Source organism: Balaenoptera physalus (assembly GCF_965194825.1).
Source record: "Balaenoptera physalus genome assembly, chromosome: 12".
Lineage (NCBI taxonomy): Eukaryota > Metazoa > Chordata > Mammalia > Artiodactyla > Balaenopteridae > Balaenoptera > Balaenoptera physalus.
In genome coordinates, this window is record NC_138897.1 from 7,051,641 (window position 1) to 7,063,826 (window position 12,186).

Here is a 12,186-nt window from a genome sequence, read left to right on the forward strand (position 1 = left end):
TGAGTGGGATACCTGCTCAGAGTGCGACTCTTCTTGTCCGCTGTGAAAAGCTTTCCCAGCTCCTGCTGTCACAGTGGCTTTTCCTTACTCTTGTCAATCTCTCAGACTTTACACCTCAACTCCTAATGCTGGCCAGATCTCCTGCCTTGTTCTATCACCAGGCACCCACACTCCTGACACTGGCCCCCTCTTTGGGACATACTTTAATAGATGCCTCTAGCTCCATAAACTCAGGTGGTCATCCTGTCACTTACCCTGGTCCAGGGGACATATATGTCGGGCCTCCAAGAAAAGGACTGGATGATGGTCATTCTTAAGATGATTTTTGCACTGAAGTAGCAAACCGAAGCAGTATGAAAATGACTGTTCTGCCTAGTGTGTGTCTTTCATTCAGGATAATAGTGATAGAGAGAAAGTAAGTCACAAAATACTAGCTTTTACAATAATTTGGTCAAAGTTGCTTTTAATCACATAATAAACTGAGCAAGGCTCTTGAAGATGACTTTTCTTATCTCATGTTTTACACTACCATGAAAATGACCCAAATTCCAAGCTACAGCTAGATGCTTTATCAAATGTTCTCCATAATCTGTGTTAAGTATGTCAAATCATATGTCAATAATAAAATAATGATAAGTTAACACACACACTGGCTGCCCTATACCTTTTTTGTCTATTTTAATATGAACTGCCCCTAATTACATCTTAGAGAATAATAACAGGACAAAACAACTGTCTTTGGGTACATAGAGAGAATAAAAGACTTACTATTCATATGAAATTGTATTGGGGTGTTGTGTAGGTATGTATGACATCACCTATGAAGTGGATCTTCAAATGTATTCCCTTAAAATTATCCTTGTTCATGGACCCTTTCAAGCTCTCCATCTACCCTTTGGAAAATCTCCATGTACCCTCACAACTACAAGTACCAAAGTTTGAAAAATCATTTCTATAAAATGTCAGTATTCTAAAATGAAAATAACCAGTATACAGAAAAAAATTTCCAAGTGTAAACAAATTTAATTTAATGGCTTAATATTTTATCACTATTCTTTTTCACCTATTAGACTATTCTAGCCATTCCTGTATCTACACATCTCATAAGTTATCAATATTAGCATCTCATACTCCAAAGTTCAGTTATGCCATACGAAATCCTCTGCAACATAATTATTAACAGATCTCCTAAGATGATTTGGGGAGGAAATACTCAAAGCAGCCTGGAGAAGCATAATATAAATCCTTTTTGTGTATGTTCTTTCAAGGTCAAAATCCAGCATGTAAAAATGATATCACATTAATTCTCTTCAAGGTCATGATTAGAACATAAAAGTTTGGGGAAAAACAGCAACATTTGCATTTCACATGAAGTGTGACCAATGACAGGTGCATCCCTTACATGGCTCATAAGACTAGCAAGGATTGCTGCAGAGTTACTACCCACTTGATAAAAAAAAAAAAGAAATATTTACTGAAATGGAACACACAGTGATCTCATATCATGTTGCTAAACCAGGCAAGCATAAGTAAATGAACCCTCCAAACAGAAAAGATGCTTTAACACAGTTAATAGGGTGGTATAATTCCAAAGAAATGTAAAATCATGTTATAGGCTAAGGAAACCTACTGGCCATATTCTCATTCTAGGGATGATGGTATTCATCCTGGCGAAGAAAAACAGCTAGTTAAGGGCACAGCCCCCCAAAAAGATACTCAGCCCTTCAATGTCTAACTCATTGTTCTTTCCACATTGTTTATATATTTTAGAAATTTTATTCTGAGGATAAAATTTAAAACCAAAACAAGAATAAAAACCTCCCACTCAAGGGCTTTGAGGTAAGATCCTTAGTTGAATCTAAAGGAAAAAAAAAATCATTAGCCTGAGTTAGAAAAGGATAACCTTCCTCTTCCTGCTAACATTTCTTCACATTTTGCTTTTGATCATTGCCAACAGACCTCATTTGTACTGTTTCCTTTAATGTTCCTCTGCCTCACCCCATCACTCCTTCAACTAAGGGAGATTTTCGGGTTTTAAAATCAAGCCTTAAGCTAGCGAGGGCCAAGTAAATTGATAACTAAGCAGGAAGCCTTATTAGCAGACACTGAAAAAGCCCCAAACATTCCAGCAAAGATTTCAGTGTTCATTTCTTCTCCGAGTTACTAAGTTACCTCTACTTTGTGGCCTAAATTGCTCTCTTGCTAGCTGAAGACTCTCCTCATTAGCATGAAGCTATAAAATATTAACAGAGGAATTATTCTTTCTCTGGAACACCTTGCACAATTTGCTCAATATATTTCTGATTTATACTTCCTGGTTCATTGAAGAAATTATCTATCCAAATAGCACTGGAGAGAAGGTGGAGAATCAGGCATGGCAACATAAAATAGCCAATCATCTATCGACGAACAGGCTGTATTTCATCATGACAGCTATTTTTACTGATTCCCTTGTTCATAAACTTACCCAGGCACAATTATTCCCGAAACAGTTGGAAGACTTGCTGAAATGTTTACAAGGTTTACACAATATTATCAGTCTTGACAGATTGTTTTTCTCCTACTGAGCCGTCCAAATATGTTTTTGCATGTATAAATTATTCCAAGTATTATGAAAATAAGACATATCATGTTGTTTGAAAATATAACATTTTATCCACCCCAAATGCCAAATCTGTAAGGAAATATTTTCAATAAAATTGAACATGGCTTTTTCCCCCCAATTTTTTTTTGCAGCTCCTGTCTGAAACATAGTAGAGATGCAAAGTTGGTCTCAGTAAATATATAATGTACAAAACAGAATTTGAAAGAATAGATTGAAATTCACTCCAATATTAATTTGAAGGTTGAAGCTCATCAGATTCTAAAGTATTAACAAAAATGTTCTGCTACAGCAAGAGTATCAATTATGCATAAATATACTCTTTAGCTTCTCATTTTTAACAAGGAACGGAAATCTGTCCTGTAAAGTGTACAAAAGGCCTATAAATGCAGCCTCCTATGGGAGGAGATTACATACCAAGTAGATTGCTTAACCATGCTAGAAATCTGAATGAACATTATCACAAACTTCTTACTTTTTAGATTCTGTTTTCTATCAGACAACGCTGATGAGGTCTGTAAACATAGTCAGAGATGATTCTCCTTGAGAGCCAACATCTTCCTTTCTATGAAAAGTTAGGCACAAAAATTCATGAGACTATTTACATTCTTAAGACTTAAACATACATCCTGGTCATGGAAATGTACCCGATATTTTATGCGGAGGTTAAACCCTCCCAATTTCAAGAAGATCACACCAGGATGCCATGTACTAGTCACAAAATTCACCACTCGAAACAGCCAGTGGAAGGCAGCTAATAAAACAGCCACACAGGAAGACCAAAAACCATGACCAACATCTCTTCTTTCAAACCCAACAGAGCAAGATTCCAAAGAAGTACATCAAAGGAAATTCACTGTAATTAAAATTAAGTAAGCTGTTATAACTTCCACAGTCCTCCATGAATTCCTTTCGCAAAGAAAAAGTGTACTAGACACAAAATAAATCACAGACGTTGTCTAACTTACCACGTCGTGGCAGTTCCACGGGGGAAACTGAGGCTGAAAGCTGACACTTGTCCCCATGTTGTCATCAACCGAATCCAGTTTAGAAGGCCCAGTTCCTGAGCAAGAAAATTTCCATCTGCAAAAAAAAAAAAATTCAAACATTTACAATTATTTCTAACATGCATATATATTTCTAAGACATATGTACATAGATAATATATACATATGTACATATGTTATATATGTACACACATCAAGAATTATTCTACATGCAAGGGAAACAATGAAATGTAATAACAATTTTTATAACATGTCTTTACATTTTCTTATAACCTGCTTAATTATAACCTGCTTATAACCTCCAAGTCTTAATTAAATGTATTAAGATTTATCTAGGGAAAGAAATTGTTGTTTTAAATGCACTATTTAGGAATGTTGAAAACACAAGGGTTTTAATAAAATACAAAAATATTAAGATAAATTACATCGTTTAATATTGTCTCAATGAGTCAGCCCAGAGCCACTCCCAGGACACTGATCTCGAAAGATTGCAACAAAATTTTACAGAGCAAGTCCTGACTTTGTACAATGGGGAGCCTCTTCTGAGCAGGTTCAATGCTTATAAATCATCCTAACGAGGGAGGAAGGGACCAAGACTCACCTTCCGTCCCGCCAAGAGAGCTCTCAAGTGGGTAGAGAACACACACACACACTCGCACACACGACAGAAAAATTGGGATGGAGAGAGAGTTAGAAGTAAGTCAAGGGGCACATCGTTCCCACAGTTAAGAAGTAAAACAAGCCACCAGCCTGTTATTCTGTGTTTCAGAGAGAAGCAAAGTCCAAGGTAAAGTGAGCTTTGAACCACATTAGATTCAAACGCTAAGAACTGGACTCAAGTGAAAAACCCTTCCATCGCAGCTCTGGCAGCACAGGACCAAAAGGGCATCTACAGACCTGGGACAATTCTGAAGGCAGAAGGCTTCCAACCACAACTGAAACAGAGGCTCAACTCACTGAAGTGTGAGCCCAGCTTCTTGGAGAGGAGGAACCAGAAGTGGACACGAAAAGTCGATGACTGAGGACGTTCAAGCCTATGTTAACTATAAACTAGCTTCTAAAACGAGTTTTCATTTCACTGAGTTCAACTCTATTGTATACGTCATCTTATGCTTATGATTTGAGTTTTTAAATACCTTCCTCTCCTCCCCTTTCTTCCTCCCCATCCCCTCCCTCCCTGTCTATCCATCCCTACATACCTATTATTTCAGCATAGACTTTGCTCCTTAGAAGGTGCAAGGTAAATAAGGGATTCTTCCATGGAACATTTATCTTCTAGATGTCACACCCACGTAGGTATGCCGCTACCATGACATTAGTCATTAGGAGTCTTATTGTTTAAAGCAACAGTGTGTGAATTTTTGAAAAGGGGTGGTGAGGGTTGCCCCACATTTGGGAGCACAGGCAGGGGAGGCAGGAGGGGGCAGGGCCAGCTGCCCTTAGATGCTGCACAGCCAAGGCCATAAACATGATGCTACCTGCCGCCGCCTCTGCCCTATAGGTTGATTATCCTTGACCTAGATACAGAATCATCCTGATCTGCAAAGCTTTTTTTTTTTTTAATTTTTTATCGGAGTATAGTTGATTTAAAATGTTGTGTTAGTTTCTGTTGTACAGCAGTGAATCAATTATACATATATCCACTCTTTTTTTAGATTCTTTTCCTATGTAGGTCATTACAGAGTATTGAGAAGAGTTCCCTGTGCTCTACAATAGGTCTTTATTAGTTATCTGGTTTATACAGAGTAGTGTGTAGATGTCAATCCCTATTTACATTAGGAATATTGAATCTCTGCAAAGAGCATAAGCACGATGTCATTAATAACACTGAATTATAAACAAGAGACCTCGTTCCACTTCACTCTGCCACGGTCCAGCCTTACGTCCTTGGGCTTATGACTTCAACCTAGAGGTTAAGAGCAAGGCCACAGAGGCAGCCGTGCCCTCTTTACACCTGCTTCACACCCTCCAACTATACAACTTATTTTCCTTAAACAAAGATCAGAACACGTTTCTCATAGATTTGTTGGGAAGTTTAAATGTAACCCGTGCACACGACACCAAGTGCCCCTTGCTCAGTAAATCAGGCCTATTATTACTAAAACAAGAAGCTGTGAATCTCTAATTCTTAAACTTGATGCAGATCACTCAGGCGTCCCCAGCCTGGGAAAATTCCATGTATGTAAATGTAAATAAAGATGCTGGAGAAATGGCAGTTGTGTGTCCCAGAGGAGACACCAGAAGCCACAGTGGGATTGCTCTAAGCCTCTGCTCTCTGTCCCACAGAATCATCCCCAGGGTGGCTCTGATTTATCTCCTGTGTAGACACTGCCATAGCGACGACCCAAGTCCTCACATTAAAGAGGAAGAAACATTTTAACAGATTTTTAAAAGCATTTCAGGTCGGTTGAAACTGAGTTCTTGTCTCCATTTTGTTAATAAAATGTACTGTCCTTGTAAGTGAATTATTTGTTCTAAGACAGTTTAAAAATTTGAGGGGAAGACTCCAAAATAAATAGTACAGGAGGGTGTGTATGCTATATATCAAGAAAGATTATCTCCCTCTGTAACTGCAAAGATGAATGCTATTGTACTCCTTTCAGGCACGTTTTTGGTATTTATTAACGCTTAATTAAATATTAATCACAAGAAAAATAGAGGTTTGGGTCAGAAGAAGTTTTTTGTGCGCCATACTGAGCAGACCACGCTAATAACGCAAACAATTCGACACGACAGTCGCGAAGGCTCTACTCTTGTGAGTTGAACTCTTGTTTTACTGAACTAAACAAGGACTTAGTTCCAAAGAAATTTTGACTCTGGTGAGCCTATTTAATCCCTGAGATATTTGCTTTTATTAATGTTAGTGACATCTTTCAAAGGGCATACTATTGCCAATTATATTTACCCTCCATTTTAAGGTTCCAATTTTAAAGACAAATCCAATAACAATACTTCTTCTTGATCATTAAGTCTGCTCAGATACTTGACATAAGGTAATGCTTTGGGCTATTATAGTTAGACTTTGTGAAGTGTGGATAACTGAAAGAGTGCATTTAGTATTTTTATTTGTATTTTCAATTTCACAGGGAGGGTAAGACTGCAGGCTTTAGAGCCAACTGCCTTGATGCCAACCTTGGCTCTCCAGCTTATTAGTTACGTGAGCGAGGGCAAGTTAACATTTTTACACATCAATCTCCTTACCTATAAGATAAGGGTGATAACAAATTAGTACAAAAATTCTATTTTCAGGCTAAATATGCATTAATGACATGGAATAGAACCTTGTACATAATCATTACTGTAAAAGTGATGTTTGTTATTCATATTAATGCTCTGAATATCTGAGGACCACCTTTATGCCAGGATTTTTTTTTAGGTTGGATAAAGCATTAAACAAAGTTCACACATCCCTGTCATTGTGAAGCTTTTATTTTAATGAGGCAGATAACCAATAAGCACTGGAAATAAGAAAAATACATGGTACTTAAACAAGCAGCACTAAGGAGGAAAATAAAGCAGGACAGAGAACAGGAAATGTTGGAAGGTGGTGAAATTCTAGAAAGGGTGGGTGGTCAAGCATTAAACATTTGCCTCTCACTTTCAAAACCCACCCCCCTCTTCTGCGTGGTACTGGGCACCGCTGGCCTAGAACTTTGTAGAGCGCATCGCTGCCCAGCTGGCCGGCTCCTTGCAAGGCCCTGCCTGTAGGGGGCGCTAGAGACAAGCTGAGGAGGAGGTGGAGGAGGAAGGGGCCCTTCTACTTCCTCTTCACTTCCTGTTGGCTTCCTGGTTCCACCGGGGTCCGTGCAGCCTCCCCGTACTCCAGCATTCTGTCTCAAGCAGCCGAAGCCCGTTTTGATGTTTTCCCATCACTTTCAGAACCGACCCCAGAGAAGTACGTGCACCAACCTCCACCTCGGAGGTGGAGGTGCCCGAGCCCGTGGATCGTCTCCTCCAAGCCCAGGGACACCAGCCAGTGGAGCAGCACCTCTCCTTGATGGCCGGGACCAAGCTTGGCAGGGCTCGTCCTCCAGGCTTCTAAACTGTCATCATCCCAGTCGTCTCCCCTTTTCTCCAGCCCCAGGGACGGCAGCTGCTTCCTGCAGCGGCGGCCTCCGTGATACCTTCGTGTTCTCACTGCCCCGCTTCCAGTTACCTGGTTAACGATTCTTCATACTTAGCTAATAGCTTTTCTATTAAATTTTCTCTTTTAAACCCTCATGTGACTTCTCTCTCCTGGGAAGATTGTGACCGTAAGATGGACAGCAAAGGCTTCACTGAGTCAAAGCTTGCGAGAAGCAAGGGAGTGAACCACACAGTTATTGGGGGGGAGACCCATGCTGGGCAGAGTCAAGTGCAAAGGCCCTGGGGTCTGGGCCTGGTCTGCGTGAGGGATCACCAGAAAGCCTGTGCTTCTGGAGAGTAAGCAAGGGTGGAGCAGGCGAAGCTGAGACCTGAGAGGTTCCAGGGCCCGGATTCCGGAACATCTCACAAGTAGGGCGACCGCGACTTACCCCTCGGAGCAGGACACTTCGGAAGGTGAAAGGGGTGCTGTAAACAAGCACGCTGAAATAACAGGCCTTGATGGGGAACGTTCTGGGCATATTGATTGGAATCGCCCTCCTCTGTGTAACTCATTGCCACGACTTGGGTTTTTATTCAAAGTGAGGTATAAAGCTATTTGACCGTATTGCACAGAGAGAGGACTTGCTCTGATTTACATTTTAACTGCTCCCAAGAGGAAAACAGGTATGTATTTTCTACAAAACACTGTTTCTCAACTCAGTATGAATTATTTAACTACCATCTATAATAAATGTGGTAAAACATACGTAGGTTTTTTAGCAAATTTAATATAAATGAAAACACACATGTACCAGTACATTTACCATGAAATCCAAATGTTATGAATAATTATTGAAGCAAACTTTGGCTTTCTTTTCTATTTTCAAGAAAATCCTTAGGAGTTGTGAAACTTTGAAGTTTAATATGTTAAAAATCCTTAGGCTTTTGTCTGTTCCAGATTTTTCCTTCTGTTCTTGAAATAGTATAAAGTGTGAATTAGCTTACCTTTATTTCCAGCTGATACTCATGACAGGAAAAAGTAAAGGTTAGAAGTAAAAAATTGTAGCTAAGAATTAACAGGGCTGGGATTTGAGCCCTTACCTGTTTTCAAAGCCAGAATTTTATGTGCCTCACCAAGCTCCATGTATTAAACATCTTTTCTGGCTAATTTTATGACCTTTTAATTTCATTTTAAACATTAAACATAAAACACAAAGAAAGGTACGTGCTGTTTTTATTTGTTGAGGAAAAATTGGAACTTTTTTAAATGAGAAAAATAATTCCTTTGAAAATGAAATTTCAATGATCTTAATTCTTTTCCTCTGCCAACAAAGGCCTATTTGTACTCATACCATTTCTTTTCTCTAACATTCCCATATGTGACAAGAACAGGAAGACGGGAAGCTTCATTTATCAGACTCCACGGTCAGCAGGGTTCCCGCTGGATTCTACCACTGAGATGCACTTAGACAAATTGTTCATTACATATGAATATCAGTTCTGTGCATTGTAGAGAATAAACACTCATCCCTTATCTGGGTTATTCTGTGTCCTACCCAGGCTAGAAAGAACCTCAATTCTGTAATGTTCTCTATATCATATGTATTGAGTAAAAGAGTTTTAACCTATTCAGAGTAATAAAACAGAGACATTTCAACTTCTGTCTTATTTTTGGAGACAGTAAAAAAAAATCAGCCTCAAAGACAGAGAACATGTGTTATCAAGTTAAGTCTGTGTTTCAAACAATAGCCTTAAGTATCTCCCTAGAAACAGGATTGGTGACAAAAATAAAGGAATACAGAACTAAGTAAGACAATGGAGATGGAAAAAAATCATCAGCCAGAATTTTGCTTCTCTGGTAATGTATTCAGAGTTAGTTTGTGAATTAAATGCCATTTCTCTTTTCTAAATTATGTATTATTTATTTTCTTAGAAGCCATATATTCTGTTACATGAAACAAAATCTGTGCTTACTTAAAGAGCAGAGCAATTAAATAGTTGAATTTGAGAGGAAGGTCCACTTTGCTATTTTGAAGCAAGTTTTCAATAGCGATGTTATTGGGTTGGCCAAAAAGTTCGTTCGGGTTTTTGGTAACATCGTACCAAAAACCCGAACGAACTTTTTGGCCAATCCAATTTTTTTTTTTCTATAATCTATACAGGACTTATGAAAACCATCTCTCTGAAAGATCTGAAGGATCACTATTTGTGTCGATAGTAGATTGAATTTGTGCGCCAGGCTCAGATTCTCATCATCCTCCTCTGATGCTGAAAATGCCTGAGGGTTCTCCAGTGACATGTGAAATGATCTTCCAAACAACTGCTGCGATCCTGAAGGATCTTCTACCATATGACCCAACCTTTTAATCATCTGGCATTATTCGTCAACATGAGTATTTCTCTTTAACCAGTCTGGATTTCTTGCTACTGTCTGAAGAGGTTCTCAAATTCCCTACACTTTTTTTTTTTTTTTTTTAACATCTTTATTGGATTAATCTCCTACACTTTTTATCAGACTGATCTCCACACAGAACACGCTTCACTCTTCTTTTCTGGGAATGATGCCAGGAGCTGCCCCTCCACCAGTGGCCAGTGGCGCACTAAGATTTTTGTTTTTTTCCAAACAGAGGGTTATTCTGTCCCAAGGGGGGGTATGGGGTTTATTTTAGAACTCTAGAGGAGTGAGCTGTGACTCACACTGAGGAAGGCCACAGGTATCTCCAGCACTACTGGGCCTCCCAGATCATACCACCTTTTCTCAGAATACCTTGGACCACAGCTTGAACCGGCTATAGTACTCATTCTCCCTCCCTCTGGCTCTAGGCCTTACGTAAGACGTGAAGGCATCTGTTAATCTAATAAAAGTATCCCAGGAGTACTTTTTTCTTCAAGCAGAGAGAGACTTTATTCCAGCATCATTACAGGTAATGCACTGCACACGAGCTAACTGTCAGACGGTACAAGCCCCACCAGGCTGTAAGCAGATAAATCAGCAGAGAGAATTGTACTGAAGTACAGCAAGAGCATCACCCTAAACTTCAAACACAAGACTGAAACTCACTTTACCAAAAACAAGCAAAGGAAAACAAGCAGTCACGTTTATATTTTTAAAGTGTCAGCTCTTAAGTAGGAGAGCATCAAAAATATCAAATGATATGCCCAATTAGCTGTGTAATACTTGACTGTTTAGCTGTTCCTTCCCTCTGTGGCCCAGCCTGCCCTGTTTTATAAAGTTTAAAAGTTTCATATTTTCATCTTTGGGGATACTTTTAATATTTTCTTTCTATACTAATTTCTTAAACACACCAACATAACACTTAGCTAATATTCACCAGTTGTAAGCATTAAGACCAAAAACTTTCCCTTCCTAAGGTTTAAGTCTGGGTAAAAAAAGAAACCAAACATCTTAAAAAGTCAAACAGTGGAGCCAGTGCCAATTTTAAAAAAAGCACTCTTACTCTGCCTTAGAGTTATATTTCGGTAACTATTAACATTCAACCAGTTAGCAAAATAGTTAACCCCGTTACCAAATTAACAGTGTCATTCCGATAGTCACTCTTCTGTGCATAGTATGTGTGGGAAAGATGAACTTCATGTCTGATAAAGCAGAGCTGAAAGACAGTTTGCATGAAAGTGCGCCTCAACACCAGTTTAAGTGCAGAAAAATGAATATAGGCCTCTAGCAACTGATGTGAAATAGAAAATAGACTTAGGCTCAGGAAAAATGGAAGAGAAAGAGCTGCAGACGTGGAACGTGAGTGGAAGGAGAGAAAGAAGGAGGACTGGGGACAGAAAAAGGGAGACAGCGAGTGCCAACGGCGGGAAAATCCCTCTCATAGAAGCATTCTTAAGTGAGACATGCGTGGCCCCCAAAATGCACAGCTATTAACTAACTGCTTACCTCTGTCTTCTCAGCAGGAGTTGCAAGGTGCGGCCACTTCCTCTTTCCCTTAGAGGGGAACGTCCCAGCATGACTGAGACCCTGTAATTTTTACTATACGTTTTACTGATATGGCATTCGCCTGAATGTCCATGGAGTTCACTCCTGCTTCTGGAACATGGGCTTTGATAGAAGGCTTGGAATACTTGTAACTTCCTGATCACCGGGTCTAATTAGCATAATGTCACCCATAGAGTAAACCAGCGTGATGTTCTTTAGAATGTCACCTTGACTGTGGTCCCTATGTACTGTATTATGAAAGACAGCAGGCGAAGTAACACAGCTCTGGGGCAAGACAGGGAATGTGTGCTGCTGTTCTCACTATTTAGGGGCAAACTGTTCTTAATCTTCCCCAATGGTGGTTAGAAAGGAGAAAGCAGTTGCCAGATAAAAGGTCACATACAGAGTGCCAGAAGCTGTGTTGATGCGTTCTGTTAAAATAACAGCACATCCGACACAGCATCTGTGATGGGGCTACCACCACATTGAGAGAAGCAACCTGCCACTGGACCCGAGTGTGCCTGCCTGCCCTTGCTGAGCATGCCAAGGGGGCAAGGTCCTGACCACCCTCT

At 39.7% G+C, this 12,186-nt stretch overlaps 1 protein-coding gene across 1 annotated transcript in view; it reads right to left on the minus strand.

The window, feature by feature from the left end:
* Window positions 1-12,186, minus strand: part of LOC309639108 (uncharacterized protein) — a 1,002,784-nt gene that overhangs the window by 465,319 nt on the left and 525,279 nt on the right. Inside the window, exon 6 of the mRNA XM_082415948.1 lies at window positions 3,571-3,685. Within this exon, the coding sequence (XP_082272074.1) occupies window positions 3,571-3,685 (115 nt within the window). The remainder of the gene's footprint in view (window positions 1-3,570; window positions 3,686-12,186) is intronic.